The 27,847-nt window shown below is 42.7% G+C and overlaps 1 protein-coding gene across 2 annotated transcripts in view; it reads right to left on the reverse strand.

Annotated features, from left to right (window-relative positions):
• Window positions 1-27,602, reverse strand: part of LOC121580880 (la-related protein 4B) — a 36,071-nt gene extending 8,469 nt beyond the window's left edge. Inside the window, exons 1-7 of one of the 2 annotated variants that reach the window (XM_041895999.2) lie at window positions 27,539-27,602; window positions 21,756-21,889; window positions 9,722-9,875; window positions 8,969-9,160; window positions 2,190-2,268; window positions 1,242-1,378; window positions 858-961 (exon numbers count right to left, since the gene is read on the reverse strand). In XM_041895999.2, coding sequence (XP_041751933.1) covers window positions 858-961; window positions 1,242-1,378; window positions 2,190-2,268; window positions 8,969-9,160; window positions 9,722-9,875; window positions 21,756-21,889; window positions 27,539-27,596 — 858 coding nt within the window. In that variant the 5' untranslated portion in view covers window positions 27,597-27,602. Of the gene's footprint in view, window positions 1-857; window positions 962-1,241; window positions 1,379-2,189; window positions 2,269-8,968; window positions 9,161-9,721; window positions 9,876-21,755; window positions 21,890-27,071 lie in introns of both variants that reach the window. The other variant, XM_041896000.2, reaches the window with a different exon arrangement.
• Window positions 27,603-27,847: the final 245 nt, after the last annotated feature.

Here is a 27,847-nt window from a genome sequence, read left to right on the forward strand (position 1 = left end):
TGTAATACATGGTTTCTTATGCCATAATATCAGGGTGCAGTTGGACCTGCAAACTGTATTGCTGGGGGATTTGAAGGATCAGTCAGTCAACAGGAAATATAATTGTGCTCTTGGGTAAAATGTTTATTTTGGGGAAATTTCGGCAGAAATGTTGCAGATGGGGAGGTTCAAGTCCTTAGTGAGACACCATGGGAGAATGGAGGGATGTATTGTGAGAGGAAATGGTAGGATGATGATTTATTGGGAAAGATGGGTTGATCTGTGGCTGTCTGAAGGGTGGAATTGATGAGTGTTGGAATAATTATATGCACAAATGTACAGTATAAATGTTTGAGGTCCTCCAATCAGGGGTGAGGGTGGAGATGGGATTATTGTATGTTTTGCGTTTCACTATTTATGTTTTGGTTTCATGCTGTGGTGCGTGTGTTGGTCCTGGTAGTTATGGGTGCGCTCAATTCCATGCCCGCCCCGGCGTCGGGTGGGACTTGGTTTTTCCCACACTTGGAAAAACCATTTGGGCCGGGGGCAGGGCCTTGCCTTGCCGGCGTCTCGGGGAGGGTGGGGTGAGCGCACCCACTGACCACAACTCCCACTGATGGGAGAGCCCATTTATATTGTCATTGTATTGCATTGTTGTTTTAAAGAAAATAATTCTAAAACATTTTTTAAATGCATGGTTTGTTTAGCAGATGGTCTAGACTGAAACTGTGTCCCAAATGACACCCTATTCCCTATGTGGTGCACTACTTTTGACCAGAACCCTAAGGACCCTGGTCTAAAGTAGTGCACTATATAGGGAATAAGGTGCCATTTGGGACGCACCCAGAGGCTAGCCAGAGGCTAGCCAGTGAACATACCTCTATGGGAGTGCTCTCAGGGACCTCTCTGAGGATAACGATGCAGCGGTTCTGGTTGGGTCTCACCTTCTCCCCCTTCTCATCTACCTGGACCAACGGCAGAGCTATGGAGGCAGGGAAATACAGAAGTCCAGTGCATTTATAATCAAAATCTAAATTTTATTGCCATCTAAATTTTGCTAGGAATTGGTGTTGTACACAGCAAGGTTAACTGATACAACTGAAATCCATAACACAAATTCTCTAAGTAAAATGAAACATCCATTCCCAACAATGTCTCTTTAGTGTCAACAATAGATGCTATTAGTAACAAGTAAAATGTGAAAAAGTTCAGTAAACGTTAATAGTCTCCAGTAAAAGAAAATAAAAAAGGTTGTCACTTACATCGTAGGATATCAACGATCAACTCCACGTCTGTGCTGAGTTTCTTGACGTGGTCCAGGTTAGCAACTGTCACGATTGGCACATATTGGTCACTATCCATCTGAGAGATAAGGTACATGTCGCTGGACAAGTTCTCCCTGAGAGATAAGACAAAAAAGTGAAGTCACTCCCTTTAGCCTAAGTCTCTCCTCCCTCCCCACAGCACCCACCAGTGAATTCTTGACAGCATGAAAGAAAGCTTTCATTTAGAGCACGCCTTCCACAAAAGGCAGAAGAAATAACTAATTGCAACATCATAGCAACATATTTCACTGGCTGTATTCTAGCATGGGCAGCACTTGATCACTACCAACAAAAATTACGGCCTGGGATCGACAAATATGGGGAAGAGCATAACAAATGAATCTCCTAGTTACAGTACCTCCCCTCAGAGTCAATTAAAGTTCTGTCTGGCGGGTTCTGTATTCTGTAATGGCAGAGCTGCGCCCCTGTGCTGCTCGACTGTAGTTTATATGGTTGCTGCATTATTGGCTATATTGTAGTAGACAATGCCTGTGTCCCAAATGGCACCCCATTTCCTATTTACAGGGGTTAAAGCAACAACAAAAAATCCCATGACTGACACTGACAGATCGATTCTCTGGGGCCAAGTTAACCTCCCCTTTCATGTAAAAAAGTCATGAACCTCATGCTTTTAGGGAAAGGGGATCATTTTGTACATTTTGCGAGTTTAATCAATTCCAGTCCTTTTCAATATTGGAAAAAATACAATTCATTTGATGGAAATCCACTGCAGCGACTGACCTTTAACCCCCTGTATATAGTGTACTACTTTTGCCCAGGGCCCATTGACCAGAGCACTATTGGGTCTGGTCAAAAGGAGTGCACTATATAGTGAATAAGGTGTAATTTGTGACACAGCCAGTGTGTAATATGGCTGTTACTCACCGGGACAGACAGAACTCCAGGGTCTTCTTCAGGTGTTCCCGGAGGTCCTCCTGAGGGCTCTCCTGCTGGGGCTCACTGCCTGCTCGTCACACAGGGGGAACAGACAAGACAACACTCAGTCAGTCATTCACTTTCATGACATGGTCCTCCTGTACGTCCAACAGTACACGTTTTTGTTGTAGCCCTGGACAAACACACCTTGTTCAGCTCATTTAGGGCTTGATGATTAGTTGACAAGTTGAATCAGGTGGCTTGTCCAGGGTTACAATACAAATGTGTACTATTGGGGGTACTCGAGGTACCAGGGTTGGGAAACACTGATCTAAATAACTCAACTGGCTAGTTTTCCTGTCTGTAAAGACAGGGCGGGCTGTACATGGATCCTGCTGCTCTGATTGGATAGAGCGAAGCTGTATTTCTCTGTCCACTCACTTAGTTTCTTAATTTCACCCAATCACTTCTCCTCGCATGTTTCGGTCTGATCTTTTAGATTGCTGCGGCCTCTTGTTAGCCTAATACTATGATAAATCAAATGGCGAGGACGTTTGCTAGCTAGCAAGCTATCAATGTGCATAATATCTAACAAGCGGGTAGGGAAAAAAGATTAACAGGCGATGCACATTCTGACAGAACGCAAACTTGTCTATCCGACCCGCTGCTAGTTGAGGAGACAGACACCCCTCCACGCGCTGTTCCTAATCTGCAGCTTTTTTTGGTCTAAAAACATCCAGGGAGATCAGTGTATCTACTTAGGCATAATAAAACACTTCCGTTTTTTCCGATCAAGAGTATTATCCGATCCGACTATCAACTGTAAATTTACGGATACAGGTATCCTGTGTCTTTTTCCTCTCCTTCTGCCCTAATCACAGGTGTCCTTTATGTTCCTGATTGGTGGTCGTTGGGGATGTCCCACCTGTCCAACATCCGTTGGTCTGCTGATTGCTGAGGTGGACCTATCAGTGGACATTCCTCTGTATTGCACCACCTGTTTCTGGTTTCCCACTTACACCTCCCATTGTTTAAAAGCCAGTCAGTTGTGTTTGTAGAGAGAGACTATTTTCCGTATGTGAGTATGGATACTGTGGTGTCCTGTGTTTTGTGTACTCACTCATTTGCTGGTTACTCTGTTTGGTAACTTTGTTGTGTGTTTCTGGGAAAAGGGGGATTTAAGCAAGTTGCCCTTGGGCATACATTACCCGTAGGAAGAAAACTGTCTAAAAACACTAGATAGACCTGAGCGGACCACCCACTGTAATTTTTGTATGATTAGCAGTAGCTTAGCGGTTCTTGAGGCAGGCAAGATCAGTTTAGGTTTTTTTTACACTATTGTTTCCTTTCTTGGGTCCTGCTCAGCCCCTTTTCCCAAACCTTTACCGTGCGTTCAAAAATAAACCTTTTATGTTTGACGGTAGTTTATGGTTGTCGTGTAGTTTTTGTTCACACTGTTTCCATGTCACGATTCTAATTTGCATGAATTATGTTACGGGTCTCTTGTCCATCCATCCTAGACGCGTAAAGCCACGGGGTTCGTAACATAATGTGGGGGCTCGTCCGGGATCACTCATTGATACCCATGCTACTTGGGGTTCGTAACATAATGTGGGGGCTCGTCCGGGATCACTCATTGATACCCATGCAAATTAGTTAGTGTCTGGTTCAGTGTTGAGCTTGGCAGCTGTAACTAACTGGTTTTGTGTTCAGTATTCGTCGGCTCGTGTTGCTAGTTTAAGATGGCTACTTTTGAGTTGGATGCCTTTTTGGAAAACCCTACGTGGGAGGTTTTTGAGAATTGCCGTAGAGTGGATCTACAGGCTTTGGCTGACCACTTTTCTGTACCCATAAAGGGTTTTAGTGAAAGCAGAAGTTAGGAAAACAGTGTTAGAGATATTGTTGAACGAGCGAGTGCTTGAGTTACCGCCGCCTGAGTCTGCTGCTCCTGTAGGGGATGTGGCTGCTGCTCCTGTAAGTCCGTCGGTGTCTGAGGACGAGGCTAAGGCTCCAGCCACATTGCCCCGTTTTGACCCACTCTCCCCACTGTCTGACAGTGATGCCAGGATGGATGTCCGCTCCACACGGCTCCAAATGGAGGCGGAAGAGAGGGCACAAATCAGGCAAGACAAGCTGGAAACGCGTAAGCTAGAGGCAGAACAGGAGACGCGTAAGATGGAACTGGAGACGCGTAGGCTTGATCAAGAACTGGAGACGCGTAGACTTGATCAGGAACTAGAGATGCGTAAACTGGAACTGGAGGCAGAAACCGCGAGGTTAGTCTCTGAACATACTATGCCTGCTAGTGAGCCATCCTCACCAGCTGTGTCGTCTGCTACTGTTGATATTAGTAGACAGATCACCTTGGTACCTGTGTTTAGGGAGTCAGAGGTTGATTCCTATTTCAGTGTTTTTGAACGTATAGCGGTAGCATTGAAATGGCCCGAAGAGGTATGGTGCCTATTACTTCAGTGTAAATTAACAGGTAAAGCCCAAGAGGTTCTGTCAGCGCTACCTCTTGAAGACAGCTTCAATTATGACGTGGTCAAAGCTACTGTTCTTCGTGCCTATGAGCTTGTTCCTGAGGCATATCGACAGAGATTTAGGTCTCATAAAAAGTATTCTACTCAGACTTATGTGGAGTTTGCTAGAGACAAAGGAAATCTGTTTGACAAATGGCACAGTGCTAGTAAGGTAACTGATTTTAACTCTCTACGGGAGTTAATCTTGTTAGAAGAGTATGAAAATTGCTTACCCGAACGCATTGTAGTTTATCTGAACGAACAGAAAGTATCCTCACTGTCGGAAGCGTCTGTATTGGCAGACGAGTTTGTGTTGACGCATAAGAGCGTGTTTTCGGCTCGTACGGAGAGCAGGGCCGCGGAGTTGCTAACTTTTAGTCCTAGTCGACCAGCAGTACATCCAGCACGCCCAAAAGATGTGCGTCACTGTTTCTATTGTCATAAGGTGGGACATATGGTTAATGATTGCTTTCTGCTAAAACGCAAACAGGGGATGCCTCAGCACGCCAGGCCGCCAACGGGTGTTGGGCTGATTCGTACGGTTGTAAGGCCGGAATCAAGACAGAGGCCTCATAGTGAATGTGGTTTGAAAGTCCCTGTCCCAGATCACAGTTATGAACCGTTCATTTTTTAGGGGTTTGTTTCCATATCAGATGATGAAGCGTCTCAGCGTCCAGTTAGAATCCTCAGAGATACTGGTGCGGCGCAGTCGTTCATACTATCTGATGTGTTGCCCTTGTCCAATAATACATATTGTGGTTCCAGTGTGTTAGTACAAGGAATTGAAATGGGATTCGTCCCCGTGCCATTGCACTTTGTGAACGTACACTCTGAGTTAGTCAGTGGATTGTTCAGAGTTGGAGTAGGTCCTATGTTGCCAGTAAAAGGTGTGACATTTATAATGGGCAACGATATTGCTGGAGGAAAGGTGATACCCGTATTGGAGGTATTGGATAAAAGTGACCAGTCTCTCTCCGAGGAGCTGGCACAGGGTTATCCAGATGTGTTCCCCGCTTGTGCTGTCACACGTGCTCAAGCACGACAAGTGGGTGACGTGATAGATTTGTCGAACACGATTCTATTCAGAGTGTGACCCAGAGGATAGCTTGGGTGTTACCTCTGGTAAGCTGGTGCAGTCTGACCAACAGCCCAGGGAAAGGAAGAAGTATGTGGAACTTGTTGCTGAGGCAATACAGTTACCAGTCACTCGTGAGCAGCTGATCGCTAACCAGAAGGTTGACATTAGCCTGGCTAAATGTTTTTCTAGTGTTGTCTCAGAGGAGGAGCTAAAGAAGAAAAACCTGGCATACTTTATTGATGGTAATCTCCTCATGCGTAAATGGACATCCCATGTTGACGCTGGCGGAGATTGGAATGCTGTTTACCAAATAGTGATTCCTACAGCCTTTCGACAAAATGTTTTATCCCTCGCTCATGATCACCAGTGGTCCGGACATCTGGGAGTCACCAAGACTTATGATCGGGTTTTGCGACATTTCTTTTGGCCTGGTTTAAAACAAGATGTGGCTCAGTTCTGTCGGACTTGCCACACCTGTCAAGTAACTGGGAAACCGAACCAGGTTATTTCCCCCGCGCCTCATTGTCCCATACCGGCCATAGGTGAACCATTCGAACATGTGATGGTTGATTGTGTTGGACCATTACCAAAGACAAAATCTGGTAACCAGTTTCTGTTGACGATTATATGTGTGGCCACCAGGTACCCAGAGGCCATTCCTCTGCGAAGGATTACTGCTCCGGTGGTGAGTAAAGCGTTGATCAAATTCTTCTCAACTTTTGGGTTACCTAAGGTGGTACAAACTGATCAGGGTACGAATTTCCTTTCTAAACTTTTCAAACAAGTGTTAAAATCCTTGTCAGTTACACACCGTGTGTCAAGCGCATATTGAACGTTGGCATCAGACACTGAAGTCTATGCTCCGTAAATATTGCTTGGAATCTGAGAAGGATTGGGATGAGGGAGTTCCTCTAGTTTTGTTTGCTGTCCGTGAGACAGTACAGGAATCCTTAGGGTTCAGCCCAGCTGAACTGGTGTTTGGACACACCATGAGAGGACCTATGAAAGTCCTTAAGGATCAGTTTTTATCACACGAGTTGTGTGTGAAAGAAAATGTGTTGGACTACGTTAGTCGCTTTCGTGAGCGCCTACATGGTGCCTGTGCTCTAGCAAAGGAAGCGCTGTCTTCCTCACAGAGACGGATGAAATGGCACTATGACAACCAGGCGGTTTCTCGTTCACTGCAGCCAGGTGACCAAGTTCTTGTATTGTTGCTTGTGCCAGGAGCGTCATTGTCAGCACGTTTCTCTGGTCCTTATGTAATTGAAAAGAAACTAAGTGAAACTGACTACGTGATACAGACTCCTGATAGAAAATGCCAATCTCGTGTGTGCCACATTAACATGTTGAAGACATACCACACAAGACCCGTCACTCAGATAGACAGTCCAGAGAAACTGGCTGAGTCGGCTGTCTCTATTGCTGCTACGGCTGTAGTGGGAGGTCATGTTAATGATGTGGACGGAGATGGTTTGGAGTTGCGCAATACTCAGCAGCAGTGTGCTAGATTGCCCAATTCAGAGATGCTGCAGTCTCTCCCGTCAAGCCTGATTCATTTAACGGACGGACAGTCAGATGATATTGTGAGACTATTACACAGCTTTCCATGTCTTTTTAATGATGTTCCTACATGCACAAATGTGTTAGAACATGACATTAATGTTGAAAACGCTGCACCTATCAAGCAACATGCTTATCGTGTCAACGTCTCTAAAAGAAAGATAATGAGGGATGAGGTCGCTTATTTGCTGGAGAATAACCTGGCTATGCCAAGTTCAAGTCCTTGGAGTTCTCCGTGCATTCTGGTTCCTAAACCTGATGGGACATCCAGGTTATGTATGGACTATCGGAAGGTAAATGCTGTCACAGTGCCCGACTCGTTCCCGTTACCCAGACTGGATGACTGTATTGATACTGTTGGTGCTGCTACTTATGTATCCAAACTAGATCTTCTAAAAGGTTACTGGCAGGTGCCGTTAACCTTACGTGCCTCCGACATCTCTGCCTTTGTGACCCCAGACCACTTCCTACAATATGCTGTCATGGCATTTGGGATGCGGAACGCACCAGCCACTTTCCAACGCCTGGTTAACAGTATTGGCTGGAGTTCCTAATTGTAGTGCTTACCTTGATGATCTGGTAATTTATTCGACTGAGAGGTCTGATCATGTTAACACTAAGGGTAGTGTGTGAACGTCTAGCAGCCGCTTCTCTAACGCTGAACTTAGCAAAGTGCGAGTTTGGGAAGGCCACTGTTACTTATCTCGGTAAACAGGTCGGCCATGGTCAGGTGCGCCCTGTAGATGCCAAGGTCTCAGCTATAAATGCATTTCCCGCACCTACCACCAGAAGAGAGCTACGCCGCTTTTTACTACCGTAGTTTCTGTAAAAATGTCTCTGCGGTAGTTGCTCCATTAACGGATTTGCTCAGTCCGGCGAGAAAATGTGTATGGTCTGAAGATTGTCGTATTTTTTGTTAGCTCTGCAGTACTTTGAAGTTTATGTTGGTTCCAGTGCATTACCAGTGATAGTGTATACTGACCATAACTCCTTAGTTTTTCTCCACCGGATGTACAACCAGAACCAACGCCTTATGCGTTGGGCACTTGTAGTGCAAAATTATAATTTGGAGATCCGCCACAATAAGGGGTCGGATAATGTGTTGGCAGATGCTTTGTCTCGTGTTTAAAGAACTAGGTTTTTTGTTATCCCGTCAGGATGCGGTTGATCTTTGAATTTTGGGTGTTTTGATGGTACGTGTGTCGCAAACCATTGTGGTTTGCTCTTTTAAGGGTGGGAGTATTACGGATACAGGTATCCTGTGTCTTTTTGTGTTTTTCCTCTCCTTCTGCCCTAATCACAGGTGTCCTTTATGTTCCTGATTGGTGGTCGTTGGGGGTGTCCCACCTGTCCAACATCCGTTGGTCTGCTGATTGCTGAGGTGGACCTATCAGTGGACATTCCTCTGTATTGCACCACCTGTTTCCATGTCACGATTCTAATTTGCATGAATTATGTTACGGGTCTCTTGTCCATCCATCCTAGACGCGTAAAGCCACGGGGTTCGTAACAGATAGGATTACGAGTATGGCCAGGTCTGCACACCCCTAATTTGTATAATTGTGCATCACTTTCACAGACTCTTTGCTCAACTCAAATTAATGGTCTCCAGTGGATGAAGATCCCACCTGTGTGAGTTGCCTCCTGGCCAGACTCTAGGTACGCAGCAGGGTCGGAGCACTCCAGGGTGACCGTGGCAGCCATGGGGGCTGGCTCGGCCATGGGGGCTGGCTCTGCCAGTATCACTGCCACCAGCGGAGGCTCATCTGGGTCAGCTAATAGGGGCTCCTCAAACACTTTGTCTTCGCTGGCTTCACAGCCTGGATAGAGTAACACAGGAACAACCAACCAAGCAGTTAACATTAGCTAGTAGCTACTGTGATGGCTAAACAATACATGTTATGCAGTGGTAATCAGTTGATCTAGACATGGTCAATAGATGTAAAAATGGATGCCACAGAAATATTATTACTGTTAATATAAGATCTCCTACAGTGCAATCCCCACAAATAATTTAACATTATGAGCTAGGAATAATATGTAGATGTGTCAATCTGAATAAAACGAATTAACTGCCATGGCGGCTAATCTTAACGTCCGCACATTAAAATAAGTAATTATGCTAATTAAGGGTTAGAAGGAAGGATAGCTTGGTAATATTCATTGCGCTCCATCTGACTAAATTGATAACAATGACTCACCCCTGGCTGCATGTGCCGTGACGACAGGGGTTGTGTCCCAAATGGCACCCTATTCCCTACATAGTGCACTACATTTGACCAAAAGCAGTGCACTATGTAGGGAATAGGATGCCATTTGAGACGCAAACAGGGACACGGTAACGGGAGGACTATTCCCATCCGGTACTTAAAATGGCTGACCTTCTGGCCCAGGGTCAGTGGAGCTGCTATCGCAGCAGTCCTTCCATGGCTGGAGAGCAGGTGTGTCTGCAGTCCCAGTGGTGGTGTCCAGGTTAAGCATGTGATTGGCCCATGCTTTCGCATTGGGGTTCAGGTCAGAAACCTTGGCAGATTCCTGTTTCAGGTGACAAGATAGTATTATAAACATGAGTTCAGGTAGGCCTCCACGCTTCAGCAGAAGAAAAGGAACGTAGGAGGAGTGCTGCTGAACAACACCAAAGTACAGAATTATAAGCATACTGTAAGCATAGTGGAATATAGGCTGGATCAGGGAAGAGTGAGAAGGTTACCTCCAGGACAAGTTTTTGTCAGCTGTTCATTCCTATTTTAAGGCCCTGCCAGTCAACTTTGCCTGCTTGTAGTGTGACCATACAAATAGAAATGTGCAAATAGAAATTGCCACAAGTTAGTGTTCATCTCAGTACAGCCCCACATCAGCAAAAATGATCTCCATTATGAAGACACCACTATGCAAGCCGACAATCCCTTCTGGGATTGCTAGTTATCTAGTAGTCAGAGTTGGGGCAAGAGACTGCGTGAGAAAATGTTAGCAAAAATGTTTGCTAGTCGGTTCCAGAAGACATCATGGAAAACCCAAAACACACACAAATCAGTGTTTCCCCTTATATACATTTATGCGCATCGCCAATGCTATTGCCACCACACCAAAAACATGAATTTTTGGGATGGAAAAACACTTTCAGTGTAAATGACTAAACCCAGACAGAAATTATGTAGAAAAGCTAATTTACCTACAGTGAGGGAAAAAAATATTTGATCCCCTGCTGATTTTGTACGTTTGCCCACTGACAAAGAAATGATCAGTCTATAATTTTAATGGTAGGTTTATTTGAACAGTGAGAGACAGAATAACAACAAAATAATCCAGAAAAACACATGTCAAAAATGTTATAAATTGATTTGCATTTTAAATGAGGGAAATAAGTATTTGACCCCCTCTCAATCAGAAAGATTTCTGGCTCCCAGGTGTCTTTTATACAGGTAACGAGCTGAGATTAGGAGCACACTCTTAAAGGGAGTGCTCCTAATCTCATCTTGTTACCTGTATAAAAGACACCTGTCCACAGAAGCAATCAATCAATCAGATTCCAAACTCTCCACCATGGCCAAGACCAAAGAGCTCTCCAAGGATGTCAGGGACAAGATTGTAGAACACAAGGCTGGAATGGGCTACAAGACCATCGCCAAGCAGCTTGGTGAGAAGGTGACAACAGTTGGTGCGATTATTCGCAAATGGAAGAAACACAAAAGAACTGTCAATCTCCCTCGGCCTGGGGCTCCATGCAAGATCTCACCTCGTGGAGTTGCAATGATCATGAGAACGGTGAGGAATCAGCCCAGAACTACACGGGAGGATCTTGTCAATGATCTCAAGGCAGCTGGGACCATAGTCACCAAGAAAACAATTGGTAACACACTACGCCGTGAAGGACTGAAATCCTGCAGCGCCCGCAAGGTCCCCCTGCTCAAGAACGCACATATACAGGCCCGTCTGAAGTTTGCCAATGAACATCTGAATGATTCAGAGGTGAACTGGGTGAAAGTGTTGTGGTCAGATGAGACCAAAATCAAGCTCTTCGGCATCAACTCAACTCGCCGTGTTTGGAGGAGGAGGAATGTTGCCTATGACCCCAAGAACACCATCCCCACCGTCAAACATGGAGGTGGAAACATTATGCTTTGGGGGTGTTTTTCTGCTAAGGGGACAGGACAACTTCCCCGCATCAAAGGGACGATGGACGGTGCCATGTACTGTCAAATCTTGGGTGAGAACCTCCTTCCCTCAGCCAGGGCATTGAAAATGGGTCGTGGATGGGTATTCCCATGGGGCAGGGATGTAGCTCAGTTGGTAGAGCATGGCGTTTGCAACGCCAGGGTTGTGGGTACGATTGCCACGGGGGGCCAGTATGAAAAATATAAAAAATAATGTATGCACTCACTAACTGTAAGTCGCTCTGGATAAGAGCGTCTGCTAAATGACTCAAATGTAAATGTAAATATATTCCAGCATGACAATGACCCAAAACACACGGCCAAGGCAACAAAGGAGTGGCTCAAGAAGAAGCACATTAAGGTCCTGGAGTGGCCTAGCCAGTCTCCAGACCTTAATCCCATAGAAAATCTGTGGAGGGAGCTGAAGGTTCGAGTTGCCAAACGTCAGCCTCGAAACCTTAATGACTTGGAGAAGATCTGCAAAGAGGAGTGGGACAAAATCCCTCCTGAGATGTGTGCAAACCTGGTGGCCAACTACAAGAAACGTCTGACCTCTGTGATTGCCAACAAGGGTTTTGCCACCAAGTACTAAATCATGTTTTGCAGAGGGGTCAAATACTTATTTCCCTCATTCAAATGCAAATCAATTTATAACATTTTTCACATGCTTTTTTCTGGATTTTTTTGTTGTTATTCTGTCTCTCACTGTTCAAATAAACCTACCATTAACATTATAGACTGATCATGTCTTTGTCAGTGGGCAAACGTACAAAATCAGCAGGGGATCAAATACTTTTTTTTCCCTCACTGTATATATTTGTTTAAGAATATAATATTTGAGAACTAGAAAACCCCATAGTCAAGGAGAATACATTTTATAGAATTGCAGCTAAATCCAGCTAAAACTCTGACGCTAAATCCGGACCGATTTAAACCATGCCAACGGGCCGACCACGTCCATTACCACACCACAGGACAGGGCAACCACCTATGCCCCTTGTTGACCCCCCCGGATGGTCTTCAGAGATAGATGGGAGGGGTTGATGGTAGCTGAAGGATAGGATTAAAAACAAACAAAAGATAACTATTGTAAAATACTTTGTGTCTGTAAAATGTTTATAGTATGTATAAGCTGGAAGTAGAAGCCTAAGTGTTATTGTCCATTAGTTTACCCCAATTAGGGGAGGGGTGGCAGGGTTAGAGGAAAATAATAACAAATAAAAAGATAAATAAAAGAAAAATCAGATAGAGCACAACTGCTTGGGATAAAGAGGAAACAGTACGGACATACTCACGAGAGCAAAGTAATTGTTCTGCCAATTGCATACACAAGAAGACTCACAAGCTATAAGACTGTAGCGGAGAGTTGTGGTAGAAGCTATACTACTAGAGCCCTGAAAGTCCTGAGGCAAAGGAGCATGTCTGTAACAGCTACTCTACTCTGGTTGCTGTGAGAAAGGGTCCAGCGCTGCATCCAATCCAGCTCTGCACACGCCGGGCTCACAGTCATTCCACCTGCTGCTCACAGTGACGGTCCCTGTGGACCCTCCTCAACCACAGGCAGAGCCAACGTACAACAAATAGTCTACTAGTATCCACTGGGTATTCCCAGAGCTTTCAGAGCCTTCACACAGCACATTCAGCATGACCTGGTCCTCTCTCCTCCCATAGTAGTCACTGTGATCTCTCTGATGCTTCTGAGTCTGTGGTGGTCTGTCTGTGCTGTCAAACTTGCTCTGGGTCACAAGTAGTTGTGGAGCGGATAAGCGTCAGGTTGTCAGGGAATAAGCAATCTGATGAGAGAGACACGGCTGTGTGAGCTTCTGACGTGGCGGCTGCTGATTCGTCGCCGTCACCCATTTCCATTTCATGGCTGCTACCCTCTGTCATTCTCCCTCCATCAAACTATCAAAAACACATCACGGACGAACACAGACGGACTGAGTGATGGCTAAGGTGTTACGGTTAAATCCACCTGAGCCAAAGCTTACAGACAGAGGCAGCTTGAGGACTGGATAATCCACATTGTGTAGGCTAGGCTAATCCTTCTACAATCCACACCCAATAGGCCTTTGTGTAATTTAGATAAGCCTACATTAAAGTAACACACCAATATCCATAATCTAGTTACAAGTTTACAGTCATAGTTGGTGCAAAAAGCCTTATTGGAAAACTATAGTAATGATTCTCATCTGTGGGCAATTCAAGAGGCTGTGAGTATCCAAGAGGAAGCTACAAAGTAAACACCTTTCTTCAGTTTGATACAATACAATAACGGAACAGCAACAAGCCCCTTTGCTTTTAATTGAGCGCTTCTGTCTGTTTGCCCGGGTCGTATTTCACAAACACTGCATTACAAGTTCAGTGGACTCTGTCCGGTCAAGCATACACAAAATACACACACCAAGACCGAGTCGAAATCAAAACCAAACGAGCCCCACTGAGACCAAGACAGGGAAAACGACAAGCCCATAATCCAGTCATGCAATAATGTAATACCCTCCCACTCTCCCGCTCACATCTGACCTGGCTGCTATAGAAACAGGGCAGACATCACTGACTACCGTGTCCAATGCTTCAGAGAATTTCAGGTCCGCTTGACCTTTCCCAATAAAATGCCTCGGTGCCTCCCTCCCTCCGTCGTGGAGGGGAGAGATTCACCTTTCCCCAGAAGCCTGATTGGAAAGGTTATTTTGGGGAGGATGTGAATCATAATACGTTTTTTTCACCGTCATAGAGTGAACAGAGCACACAGCATGGTTTTATTGCTCTAGTCAGACGGCCAGGGAAGCTTTCATTTGTAGACTGGGATATGTCAAAGTCCCTGAAAAATATACTAAAGAAAAACACAGTTTGGACTGATCCGTCCATCTATAGATGGGAAGCCTCTGTCACGTTCAGCTCCAGACCAAGGGAAGATAGACAGTGGACTGGAAATGTGTTGAGCTGAGCACCCAGGATCCAAATGAACCAGGGAAAAAAACTAAATGTCTATACAGGCTAGAACACTTTTACAATGCAAAACGATACTGGTAGCTTCCGGCTTTAATAGTAGGCCATCTTTCCTTGCTAGCTGACAGCTGAATTCACTACCCTAGTACTTTGTTTTGTGAGAATAGGCAAAACATAATGCAAAATATGCTGACTTCAAAGCTCATTGTCACCAAAAACTCATTCACTTCCTCGTTTTTCTTTGCCTCAGCTCTGGTTTCCACAAGATTCCATAGCCACATTCTGCCTTCTATAGTAACCCTAGGTGTAAAATAGTAAATAATGGCTATTTCTCCGAAAGTTTTAAACTGTCAAGAGGAGTGAAACAAGGTTGTCCACTATCGGCATATCTATTTATTATGGCCATCGAAATGTTAGCTATTAAAATTAGATCCAACAATAATATCAAGGGATTAGAAATCCAGGGCTTAAAAACAAAGGTGTCATTGTACACTGTTGATTCATGTTGTTTTCTTTTAAATTTACTATATTACGTATTGGATGACAAAAAAATAAAAATTTTACATTACCATGTAGTTTACCAATAAAATGGTCCGACGGTGATGTGGATATACTCGGAATACATATCCCAAATGAAATAAATGATCTCACTCCAATAAATGTTATTAGAAAGTTGGCAAAAATAGATAAGATCTTGCTACCATGGAAAGGTAAATACCTGTCAATTTGTGGAAAAATCACCCTGATTAACTCTTTAGTATTATCCCAGTTTACCTATTTGCTTATGGTCTTGCCTATGCCTAGCGAAAAGTTTTTTAAATGATATTCAATTTTATTTGGAACGGCAAGCCAGACAAAATCAAACTGGCCTATTTATATAATGAATATGAATTCGGAGGACAGAAATGACTAAATATTAAAGCATTAGACCTATCACTAAAAGCTTCAGTCATACAAAAGTTATACTTAAATCCGAACTGGTTCTCTAGCAAATTAGTAAGATTGTCTCACCCAATGTTCAAGAATGGCCTTTTTCCCCTTTATTCAGATTACAACCTATCACTTTAAGTTATTTGAAAAGGAAATAATCTCCCAAATATTACTATTTCTAAAACAAACCATAGAAAGTTGGTTGCAATTTCAATTTAATCCTCCAGAAACAACAGAACAAATAATGCAACAAATATTGTGGTTAAACTCAAATATACTAATTGATATAAAAACATTATTTTTTGAAAAAATGTTTAAAAACGGTATAATCTTCGTAAATTATATCATAGGTAGGACTGGTGGTGTTGTCGCACATGCAGCTAACAAAAACATATGGAAATGTCTGCTCTACCCAAAATTACAACCAAATAATTGCAGCATTACCGCACAAATGGAAGAGGAAAGTGGAAGGGGGAAAAAGTAAAGAACTTGTCTGTCGGCCCTGCATTAAAGAACATAATTGGTTAAAGAAAATTGTGATAAATAAAAAAGTATACCAGTTTAATTTAAGGACCAAAGGATTGACAGCCGTCCCATATAGATTGCAAAATAGTTGGGAAGAGATTTTTGATGTACCGATCCCATGGCATAGTGTTCATGAACTGATGCGCAAAACGACGCCGTCATTCAAAACTTAGAATTTTTCAATTTAAATTATTATATAAAATTCTTGCTACCAATAGAATGTTATTTATATGGGGGATACAATCTTCCCAGCTCTGCAGATTTGCTGTGAAGAGACAGAATCATCAGATAATTTGTTTTGGTACTGTCCATTTGCAGCTTGTTTTTGGACACAGGTCCAGGAATGGCTAAAGGATTGCAATATTTCCTGGAGCTAACCCTGAAGATAGCACTACTGGGTGATCTGAAAAGTCATAGTCAATAATATAATAATACTTTTAGCAAAATGTTTATTTTCAATTTTCAATCTGTAGAAACAATGAAAATAGAAGGGTTCAGAACTTTTGTAAAACATCACAGTACAGTTGAAAAATATATGGCAAATATAAATCCAATATGGATGGTGTTAAGAGATAGATGGGTGGTGTTGAATGGAGTTGAAGGATGGGACTAATAACAACAAAAAGATAACTAATGTAAAGCATACTGTGTCCATATTAAGTATATAGGTTGAGAACTTTTGTGAAAGAGCACAGTTAGAAAGATATGGCATATAGAAGCAAACCGGATGGACATCATGAAAATGATCGGAGAGGTTGAGGGTAGAGGATGTTCAGGAATAAAAACAAACAATTTAGAATTAGTGTCCATAAAATGTATATAGTATGAATAAGCATTGTTGTTCACTAGTTTACTCCAATTAGGGAAGGGGTGGTGGGGTTGGAAAGTAATAAAGGGAAATATATATATTTTTAAAGGATATGTATGGATTTATATGTATGTATGTGTTTATATATATATATATATATATATATATATATATATATATATATATATATATATATATGTTTTTTCTCGTAAAAATAATTATATATATATATATATATATATATATATATATATATATATATATATAATTATTTTTAGAAAAAAAACATGGGGGATTGGAAGTGATGCAGACAATTACATTGATGGAAGTTACAATCTGCAATATTAAAGCTGATCTACCCCCTAAGAAAAAAAAGAAAAACAAATGTGACTAAGTCACATAATGCTATTTTTCAAGCTATAGCACCCACAACTTTACATAAAATAGGTTTTTATAAGACCATAGAGTTCAGTCTAATTCGTGTTTTTTTTTTGCCATGGAAAATCTTATCGTAGTATCGTGACAACCCTAAAAAGGCGCACACTTCAGTGAACGGCAGCAGCATTACACTCATTAATGTAACAGCTTTCATGTTTGGATAAGATATGTCGAACACATGGCTATAAATAGGTTCATGAATGTTCATATACACACAGCATATGGCACAGTAGCGCTGTGCAGAGAAGCACAGACTACAGAATGAGATGTTTAACATCAGACGCTACATGTTAACAAGCACATTGTAGTAAAGGTTATTATTTAATAAGGTGAGTGGTGGGAGGCATACATTTTCCTAAACAACAAAAGTGCCTGATTGAGACATGTGAATACCTCAAGACTCCATTGGGGACTTTTTCCTGCCACCAATCTTGTTTCCAATATTTCGGCATGTGTTAAATGATACTGGAAAAAGGCAGCAATGTCATTCCATTTCCTAATTTTGGAGCTTTGAGGGAAAAAGCTTTCATTTTGGCCCTCCATTTAGCTTACTAAACATTATTTCCAACTCAAGTGAATGAAGACCAGGGGGAATCACAATGAATGTGTAGCCTACCTACATTCACCAACAACAAAAAAATCCATGACTATTGTGCCTTTGGGCTAAATATAATTATTATAATTCCCTCCGAAGCACCTCTCACTCACATGGCTCACTCAGATATTTCAATTCCTATTAGCCAATGCCGTCACATGATCGGGTCCTTCTCACAGGCAGCGCAGCTCCGAAGTAGGCTACAAGTGAAGACAGACACATAGGGGACGCAACGGCGCGCGTCCTTCATATCAAATTCCGAGGCACATATTGAAGATGTTAGAACTGTCCACATTTACTTTTTGTCAGCCAACAAGATTAGTAATGAACAGCAAAAGCACTACCCTATGTCAATCTACTAACCCCCATAGTACAAAAGTTGACCTATGCTATTGGTCAGCTTGTCCTTCTGTGCGAGAAATAAATATTCTAACATACTGTACTCTGGGACAGTTGTGGGACGCGATCGATCCCAAATTAATACAACCACTGTACATCTAAACAACTTTTAAAAGCAAATGAGGCTGATGCAACAGATCAGAACGTTTAGCTTAAAATGTTGATTAACTACAGTGAGGGAAAAAAGTATTTGATCCCCTGCTTATTTTGTACGTTTGCCCACTGACAAAGAAATGATCAGTCTGTAATTGTAATGGTAGGTTTATTTGAACAGTGAGAGACAGAATAACAACAAAAAAATCCAGAAAAACTTATGTCTAAATGTTATAAATTGATTTGCATTTTAATGAGGGAAATAAGTATTTGACCCCCTCTCAATCAGAAAGATTTCTGGCTCCCAGGTGTCTTTTATACAGGTAATGAGCTGAGATTAGGAGCACACTCTTAAAGGGAGTGCTCCTAATCTCATCTTGTTACCTGTATAAAGGACACCTGTCCACAGAAGCAATTAATCAGATTCCAAACTCTCCACCATGGCCAAGACCAAAAAGCTCTCCAAGGATGTCAGGGACAAGATTGTAGACCTACACAAGGCTGGAATGGGCTACAAGACCATCGCCAAGCAGCTTGGTGAGAAGGTGACAACAGTTGGTGCGATTATTCGCAAATGGAAGAAACACAAAAGAACTGTCAATCTCCCTCGGCCTGGGGCTTCATGCAAGATCTCACCTCGTGGAGTTGCAATGATCATGAGAACGGTGAGGAATCAGCCCAGAACTGCACGGGAGGATCTTGTCAATGATCTCAAGGCAGCTGGGACCATAGTCACCAAGAAAACAATTGGTAACACACTACGCCGTGAAAGACTGAAATCCTGCAGCGCCCGCAAGGTCCCCCTGCTCAAGAAAGCACATATACATGCCCGTCTGAAGTTTGCCAATGAACATCTGAATGATTCAGAGGAGAACTGGGTGAAAGTGTTGTGGTCAGATGAGACCAAAATCAAGCTCTTTGGCATCAACTCAACTCGCCGTGTTTGGAGGAGGAGGAATGCTGCCTATGACCCCAAGAACACCATCCCCACCGTCAAACATGGAGGTGGAAACATTATGCTTTGGGGGTGTTTTTCTGCTAAGGGGACAGGACAACTTCACCGCATTAAAAGGACGATGGAGGGGACCATGTACCGTCAAATCTTGGGTGAGAACCTCCTTCCCTGAGCCAGAGCATTGACAATGGGTCGTGGATGGGTATTCCAGCATGACAATGACCCAAAACACACGGCCAAGGCAACAAAGGAGTGGCTCAAGAAGAAGCACATTAAGGTCCTGGAGTGGCCTAGCCAGTCTCCAGACCTTAATCCCATAGAAAATATGTGGAGGGAGCTGAAGGTTCGAGTTGCCAAACGTCAGGCTCGAAACCTTAATGACTTGGAGAAGATCTGCAAAGAGGAGTGGGACAAAATCCCTCCTGAGATGTGTGCAAACCTGGTGGCCAACTACAAGAAACATCTGACCTCTGTGATTGCCAACAAGGGTTTTGCCACCAAGTACTAAGTCATGTTTTGCAGAGGGGTCAAATACTTATTTCCCTCATTAAAATGCAAATCGATTTATAACATTTTTGACATGCGTTTTTCTAGATTTTTTTGTTGTTATTCTGTCTCACTGTTCAAATAAACCTACCATTAAAATTATAGACTGATCATGTCTTTGTCAGTGGGCAAACGTACAAAATCAGCAGCGGATCAAATACTTTTTTCCCCTCACTGTATTAGGCTATTTCTTCACATTATAAACGCAGCAATAAGGACATTGCAGTAGGCTATAAGCGCAAATGTTCCAAAATGCAATTAGCAGGAAAACACCGTTCTCAAAAGCGTACCCAAATGCATGCGGCTTCATATGACGGATGAAAACATCAACGAAAGAAAGTTGAGAACATGAGAGAAATACTGAGGAAGTGTTTAGAAAATAAAGCCCTTACCATGTTCTGGCCATAGGAATGTTAAGACATGCCTCATAAAATGAAAAAAAAAAAAACATCCAGGTTTTAAACAATTACATTTGTGGTTAAATAGTTTCAAAATGTTGACTGCCACTGCTCAGATTGCAAGGTGGGTGATGTTGCAGTGCGCAACAGGCACTGGCCTTTCTTATCTGAACGAACAGTGCCTCAAGTATGTCTACAGAATCAAGCCTTTAGATATTAATAATTATCCTACATCATATTAGTCAAATATGACTGGCGTTTAGCCTATATACATGTAATTAAAAGTCTCATTTAAGTTTGGCTACATTTTCAGGCGCCTCCCTCATGGCAGCATTGGTCTGGACATTACAGGCTGTAGCCAATACACATAGGCTATCACCTACACTTCGACAAGTAGCTAATTATTTATTTACATGCACTTGTTTTCTTAATAAAATAGCTACTGTTTCGGTTTTCAAATCAATTTAATTGGCTAATGGCCTTGGTGCCCTGGCAGATTGGGCACATCTTGAAGGCCAAATGGCCTTGCCCCTCAAATTACAAAATTCCAGGCCTGGATGCTTGGCTTGGTTTCTTTTTTGCTGTGTCCTGCAAACGCACAAATGGAACACTAAGTCAAAGCAAATTAACGTTGTCTTCAAGACAACATTTCACTTTCCCGTTCGGGCAGCCACAAAGCACATTCCACCAAATGTTTTATTATCTCTGGTTAAAGATCGAGCTTTGACGTCCGTTCGAGTACTCAATTACTCATGCCCCCTAATTACTCATGCCCATCCCTAATATCTACATAGCCTAGTTTGAGGAGCAGAATAGCCCCATCACCTGCTAGACAGCGTAAGAGCAGCTCCTCAAAAAGCAGGCACTGGAATGAAACGTTATTTTGTAATCCCAGTCAATGTGCAACAAATAACAATTCTAAATGCAATCGCGTGTTAAAAACTGTTTTGACGGCCACGATTAAAAATAGCTACTATTTTTATTCCTCAATCTCAAATCGTAATTAAAGCGCACCTCCCATTCGCCATTTGAGTGCATAGGCTATAGTCAATTGTAGGCAGGCTATCAGCATGTCAACACCACTTTGCATTGTGAGCTTGAGGCAGTATAATTGTTTGAAACCTGAACGTTTTACTTTACTTCAAATAATGAGGCATGTCTTACCTTGCTTCAAAGTAGCCTAGCCAAAATCCAGCCATAGAAATGTGGAGGTAATTATTTTACAAAGACTTCCTCGTGGAATTAACCAGCGTTTCTCTTCTGTTCTATTGGTTTTCAGATCAACCTTCTTTCTTTGTCAAGAAGACAAAGGCACAATCCTAGTCATTTTAGAAACCCATCCTAGTTGTTGCTATAAGATTACCCCTCTAAGTTTCTATGGAACCACTCGCATTAGGTGTGCTGTTTAGAACTGTGTTTTCCTGCGAATTGCATTTTGTATGCTTGCATAGTATTTTCAGTTGGTCACGTCATTTTACTGTTTGGGAAAAATATAATCGTTTGTCAATCGGTTATTAATGAGGGTTGGTTAGTCTGCATCAAAATTGACCAAAATGTGCATTTCTAGTTCAGATGATAGAGAGGTACAGTTTTAGTTACGGGCATGTGTATTGGGTACCTACCAGATGAGAGCTCTCTTTTGGTTCTTGTACTTGCTGCACCTGTGGTTCAGCTACAACTTTTGTATCCTGGTCAGAAGTCATGAGCCGTCTACTTCTTGGCTCCTCAGGGAGAAGTCTCTTTGTCACCAAGTAAGCTGTGGATAGAGAAACAAATACGCTTACCAGGGTTGTATTCATTAGTGCACACCGTTGCAAAACGTTTTGCTACGGAAAACGAAACCAAGTGTTTATTGGACAAATTCAGGTAGGTGCATCCCTGTTTCGTCCCATTTGATTTCTTGTGAATACGCACAGAGAAAACCCTACAACCACCAATGCTGTAGCACACCATGGAAGTCCAAAGAAATATTTCCATAAGTTTAAATGTATTAATTCCTATACATCACAGATCATCAACTAGATTCAGCAAATGGCAGATTTTTTCTTGAGCAGATGGTCGGGGGACCGGAACATAATTACAAATAATTAGTAGACCACAAATTGACCGTAAGTAGCCCAAACAGATATAATATTTAACAAAAACATAATAATTTCAAACATTGTTTACATTTGTATATGAACACATGCATCTCTGAATTATGCATGGGAATACTTGGGAACAGATTACCTAAATTAAAATCACTTGGAGCTGATTTCCTGGTGTGTTTTTACAGTCTATGTCCAACAATGAAAATTCAACAACTTTTTTTTTTGCTCAGAAAACTTAGGGGGGCAAATAAAAGTGCCCCGCAAGATGGGAAACCCTGCTGGACATCATGATGAGTGTCAACAAAACGTCCACACAATCTATAAGAAAAAAAGCATGAACACCATTGGAAATGTCCCTCTTCTATCCAGTAGGTCCCATTTGTATAGAACTGATAATCGCCCAACAATCAAATGCCTGTCTCTAACATGAGCTCTCATTGTCTTCGCAAACAAAACAGAAAAATAATGGCATGGCTGTAAAGCATACGACCTTTGATCTACATACTCATTCCCACAGACAGTGCGAGCTGGGCTAAACAGGCCAGTGTAATGAATTACACAGATTAGTATTGCACGATATACCAAAACTTCTGTACTTTTTCAATACTAGAACATGAAAAATGGCTCTGTACTAGAATTTGTTACTTTCGGTAATTCTGTAAAATGTGTCTCACATTCTACTAAATTATAATTATTTTTGATTGATAACATTAACATATGTGAGCAGTATAATATGATTACACAACCCAAAAGTAATGTCAAATGCACTCATAACTTGACAGCATAATATTTAGACTTCGCATTCGTCTGGGTTTGTTAGCAGTAGCCACTAGCCAGGCGGCCATAGACCATAAAAAATAGCAGCCAGCACCCCTGGGCGGAGCATTGCACCCAGGGAAGTGAAATGCACTCTGGGAATCGTAGTATAACGTGTAAAATCGATTGTACACTGCTCAAAAAAATAAAGGGAACACTAAAATAACACATCCTAGATCTGAATGAAATAATCTTATTAAATACTTTTTTCTTTACATAGTTGAATGTGCTGACAACAAAATCACACCAAAATTATCAATGGAAATCAAATGTATCAACCCATGGAGGTCTGGATTTGGAGTCACACTCAAAATTAAATGTAATGTCCTTCAAACAAGTCAAAATGAGGCTCAGTAGTGTGTGTGGCCTCCACGTGCCTGTATGACCTCCCTACAACGCCTGGGCATGCTCCTGATGAGGTGGCGGATGGTCTCCTGAGGGATCTCCTCCCAGACCTGGACTAAAGCATCCGCCAACTCCTGGACAGTCTGTGGTGCAACGTGGCGTTGGTGGATGGAGCGAGACATGATGTCCTAGATGTGCTCAATTGGATTCAGGTCTGGGGAACGGGCGGGCCAGTCCATAGCATCAACGCCTTCCTCCTGCAGGAACTGCTGACACACTCCAGCCACATGAGGTCTAGCATTGTCTTGCATTAGGAGGAACACAGGGCCAACCGCACCAGCATATGGTCTCACAAGGGGTCTGAGGATCTCATCTCGGTACCTAATGGCAGTCAGGCTACCTCTGGCGAGCACATGGAGGGCTGTGCGGCCCCCCAAAGAAATGCCAACCCACACCATGACTGACCCACCGCCAAACCGGTCATGCTGGAGGATGTTGCAGGCAGCAGAACGTTTCTCCACTGCGTCTCCAGACTCTGTCACGTCTGTCACATGTGCTCAGTGTGAACCTGCTTTCATCTGTGAAGAGCACAGGGCGCCAGTGGCGAATTTGCCAATCTTGGTGTTCTCTGGCAAATGCCAAACGTCCTGCACGGTGTTGGGCTGTAAGCACAACCCCCACCTGTGGACGTCGGGCCCTCATACCACCCTCATGGAGTCTGTTTCTGACCGTTTTAGCAGACACATGCACATTTGTGGCCTGCTGGAGGTCATTTTGCAGGGCTCTGGCAGTGCTCCTCCTGCTCCTCCTTGCACAAAGGCGGAGGTAGCGGTCCTGCTGCTGGGTTGTTGGCCTCCTCCACGTCTCCTGATGTACTGGCCTGTCTCCTGGTAGCGCCTCCATGCTCTGGACACTACGCTGACAGACACAGCAAACCTTCTTGCCACAGCTCGCATTGATGTGCCATCCTGGATGAGCTGCACTACCTGAGCCACTTGTGTGGGTTGTAGACTCCGTCTCATGCTACCACTAGAGTGAAAGCACCGCCAGCATTTAAAAGTGACCAAAACATCAGCCAGGAAGCATAGGAACTGAGAAGTGGTCTGTGGTCACCACCTGCAGAACCACTCCTTTATTGGGGGTGTCTTGCTAATTGCCTATAATTTCCACCTGTTGTCTATTCCATTTGCACAACAGCATGTGAAATGTATTGTCAATCAGTGTTGCTTCCTAAGTGGACAGTTTGATTTCACAGAAGTGTGATTGACTTGGAGTTATATTGTGTTGTTTAAGTGTTCCCTTTATTTATTTTTTGCAGTGTATTTTTACGGTGTGTAGACTACTGCAATAAGCTTCAGAAATGAGCTTCAAATCTGTATGTTGTTTTGGAACTAAACTATTCGTTTAATACATTAAATTATTTAGCTATAATGAATAATGAATGACAAATTAGATTTTAAAACAGTTTAAATGTAATTGTAAAATTATCGTCTGCTCCGTCTCCAATATGGTTTTGCATAAGGAAAATTGAAGGTATTCTGTAATTTAATATGGTGTTTTATTTTTTGCAAGAAATTGAATATAGAAGAAAATATATTTATCAGTTAACATATTGTTCAACATGTTAAAAAAATGTAGGCACAGTGGTTATTCTGTGACTAGCTAATACGCTTTATTATTTTTTGCTGTGGTATCGTTTTGGTATTGAGTATCGTTTCTGTATCGAGTATTATGATACTAAACTGGTATCGGTGTCGAAGTCCAAAATCTGGTATCATGACAAAACTAACACAGATGCTTTTACATCAAGCAAGCCACAACTAGGTAAACTAGTTATGAAAGCAACTGTTTCAACAAGACAACTTGTTTATTTTTTGCACAACTAATTGAGAGATCCTTGCCAACTGTTGCAAGGTTCCCACACTATTCTTTAACAACTGTCATGTTTAATATTGTGCCATCATGGACATATTTGGCATATATAGGCCTAACTCATTATTGTTTTAATGTTGACTCTGTATATAACTGTCTATTAGTCCATTTCTGCTCATTCTGTGAGAAACAGAAGCTAGATGCTATCTGAAAGGTGGCCAAATATCAAAAAGCGTTCACAGAAAGTGCTAACTTTGCTCTATGAACTCCTCTGTGGATTGGACAAGCTCTTCGTCAAGCCAACCGTTTTAATTGATATAAACCTGTTGCCATTTTGCTGACTGATGTGTATCGTCGTTTTAGGACTGTGCTGTTGTACAGTATGCAAGCAAGCATAGTTCTGGTCTCCACAAAAATTGCAATTTTAGCACAAATATTTTCACTACAAAATGTGGTGGTGACTGCAATACATTAAGCTTAAGTTCACTTTATTGGTCAATTGCACACAAGGTCCAACCGAAATGTTACTTTGGTTCAACCACTCCGAAAGACACATACAGGTGCCCAAGGAGCATTTGTTGTTGTGTGTGTGTGTGTGTGTGGGGGGTACTTGCTCAAGGGCACAACGGCAGACAGTGGCATCTAGGATTTGATACCAGCAACCCTCTGGTTGCCACTTCCCGCCAGATTTTTCCCAATAGGACCCAGGATTCTAACTGGAAACCCTCCAGGTGCTGACTCGCCTCTATGCGTTAGGATGCCTGCCGCCCCCAAAGTGATAGATGACATGATAGGTTTGGTATAGCCTACCAGTGGTTGTCAACAGTTCACAAGTTCCTATTGAACATTCCCTGCCTCACTGTAAACAAACAGCCAACTTGACTATTCCATCGTTGATTGGTACTACCCAACTTGTTTGCGCTATGCATTCACACTTAGTTTTGATATTCTCAGTACATTTCAGGAAAACTCATAGGGAGACTACAGTCTAGCAAAGAGGATTTATATTGTGTGTGTACAGGACGATGGTTAACCTAGCTATCCGACTAGTTAGGGCAATGTTTCAAAACTTGCCAACTAGACAGTGGATAGAAATGTTTTGAGTAGAACAAACATGCCAGAATATGGAAACACATCAGCTCTTTTAGTGGCATTTCTATCTGCAACGTTCAGCTACTGAACATGGCCGTGGTAACTTGTGTGGCAGTCTGCGCTCTTGCCAACTCCCTATGGAATTGTAAAAAGAACACAAACAGATCTAGGACCAGGCTAGAATCGTGGTGGCATGTGACTGCCATTTAAAGTGACTGCCACCTAGCAAAGAACAATAAAGCAAAGCAGAGTAAAGCCAGTCAAACCCCTCGCATCGTTGATGGAGCCTAGTCCAAAGGCAAAACCGCTAGACTTCAATTGTTAATGTGCACTAGACGCTGCAGCCATGAATCAGACTTTTGAAAGTTCGCCAGTTTACCAAGCAATAATTTTAATTAGTAACAATCATTTCAAGAACTAGTTGGCTAACTCAACCACTTCCATATTAGTTTACGTAGCAACAAGATACGACGTGGGCAGACGTAGCCAACTACGTTGGCTAGATAGTTACTGTTAACTATGCATTTGCTAAAAACAACGCACATCAAGCAAACCCTACAGTAGGTAACTAGCCACTTCAGTTCACTAGAATTTAGCTCGAGGCCAACGTTTTCCCAAATATTCTTATAGGTGTAGCTAGCTAACGTTACCAACAACAGAGTCGACGAGCGAGCTGGCTAGCAGAGATAGCTAGCTCGTTAGTTAGCAATGGGCGCTACTCACCTGTCAACTCTCACTGCACCGCGATGCAAAGACTGGTGGTAAGCAAGGCCTTGAATTGGCTTCCAGGCTGAATACGCACAGTATTATATCAAGCCAACGAGCAAACTAGCTACGACTTAGCTATGATTAACTAGCTAGCCACAGTGTCTTCGAATGAGCAATAACAAACTGTTGATGGCTGCGATGGAGGGATGGCTAAAAACAATACCCGCCCTTTTAAATCTCAGAACTAAATATCGTAGCTAACGTTAGCTTTCCCAACTAGCAATGCAAGCTAGCTAGCGAATCAGCTGACATTTAGCTATTCACTTTCCACTTGTTTTGTGCAGTCGGACTAAAATAATATCTTATTCTTCGAATTTTACCAAGCGGAGGTTCTTCGAGTGGGAAAGTGGATATGGAACATCAACCCAGAACTCTTAAAATACTGAATTTAACTTGAAGCGTTAGCTGGATCAACGACGTACCAGTGGGGAATGGAGAAATTGCAGTTTCCCTTCCCTTTGGGAGTAGTTCAGTGACCATCGAACGCAAAACTGTCACAAAAGCAAGGAACTCCCGCCTCCTACCACAATGAACATGCTCCTCGGTTGGTCGAAATTCACAGTGGCCTCACGGATCGACGTTGTGGGTGTGGATCACAGGCCACATGGGCGTGGATTGGTTGAATTTAAAGGGTTGTACTGTATAATAAAGATGTCAGAAATGTTGTTTAAAAAATCTAGGCTAATGTATTGGTCACCCACAATTCCATCAATGCTAGGAACTAGGAGATC

This window comes from Coregonus clupeaformis, chromosome 14, assembly GCF_020615455.1.
Source record: "Coregonus clupeaformis isolate EN_2021a chromosome 14, ASM2061545v1, whole genome shotgun sequence".
NCBI lineage: Eukaryota > Metazoa > Chordata > Actinopteri > Salmoniformes > Salmonidae > Coregonus > Coregonus clupeaformis.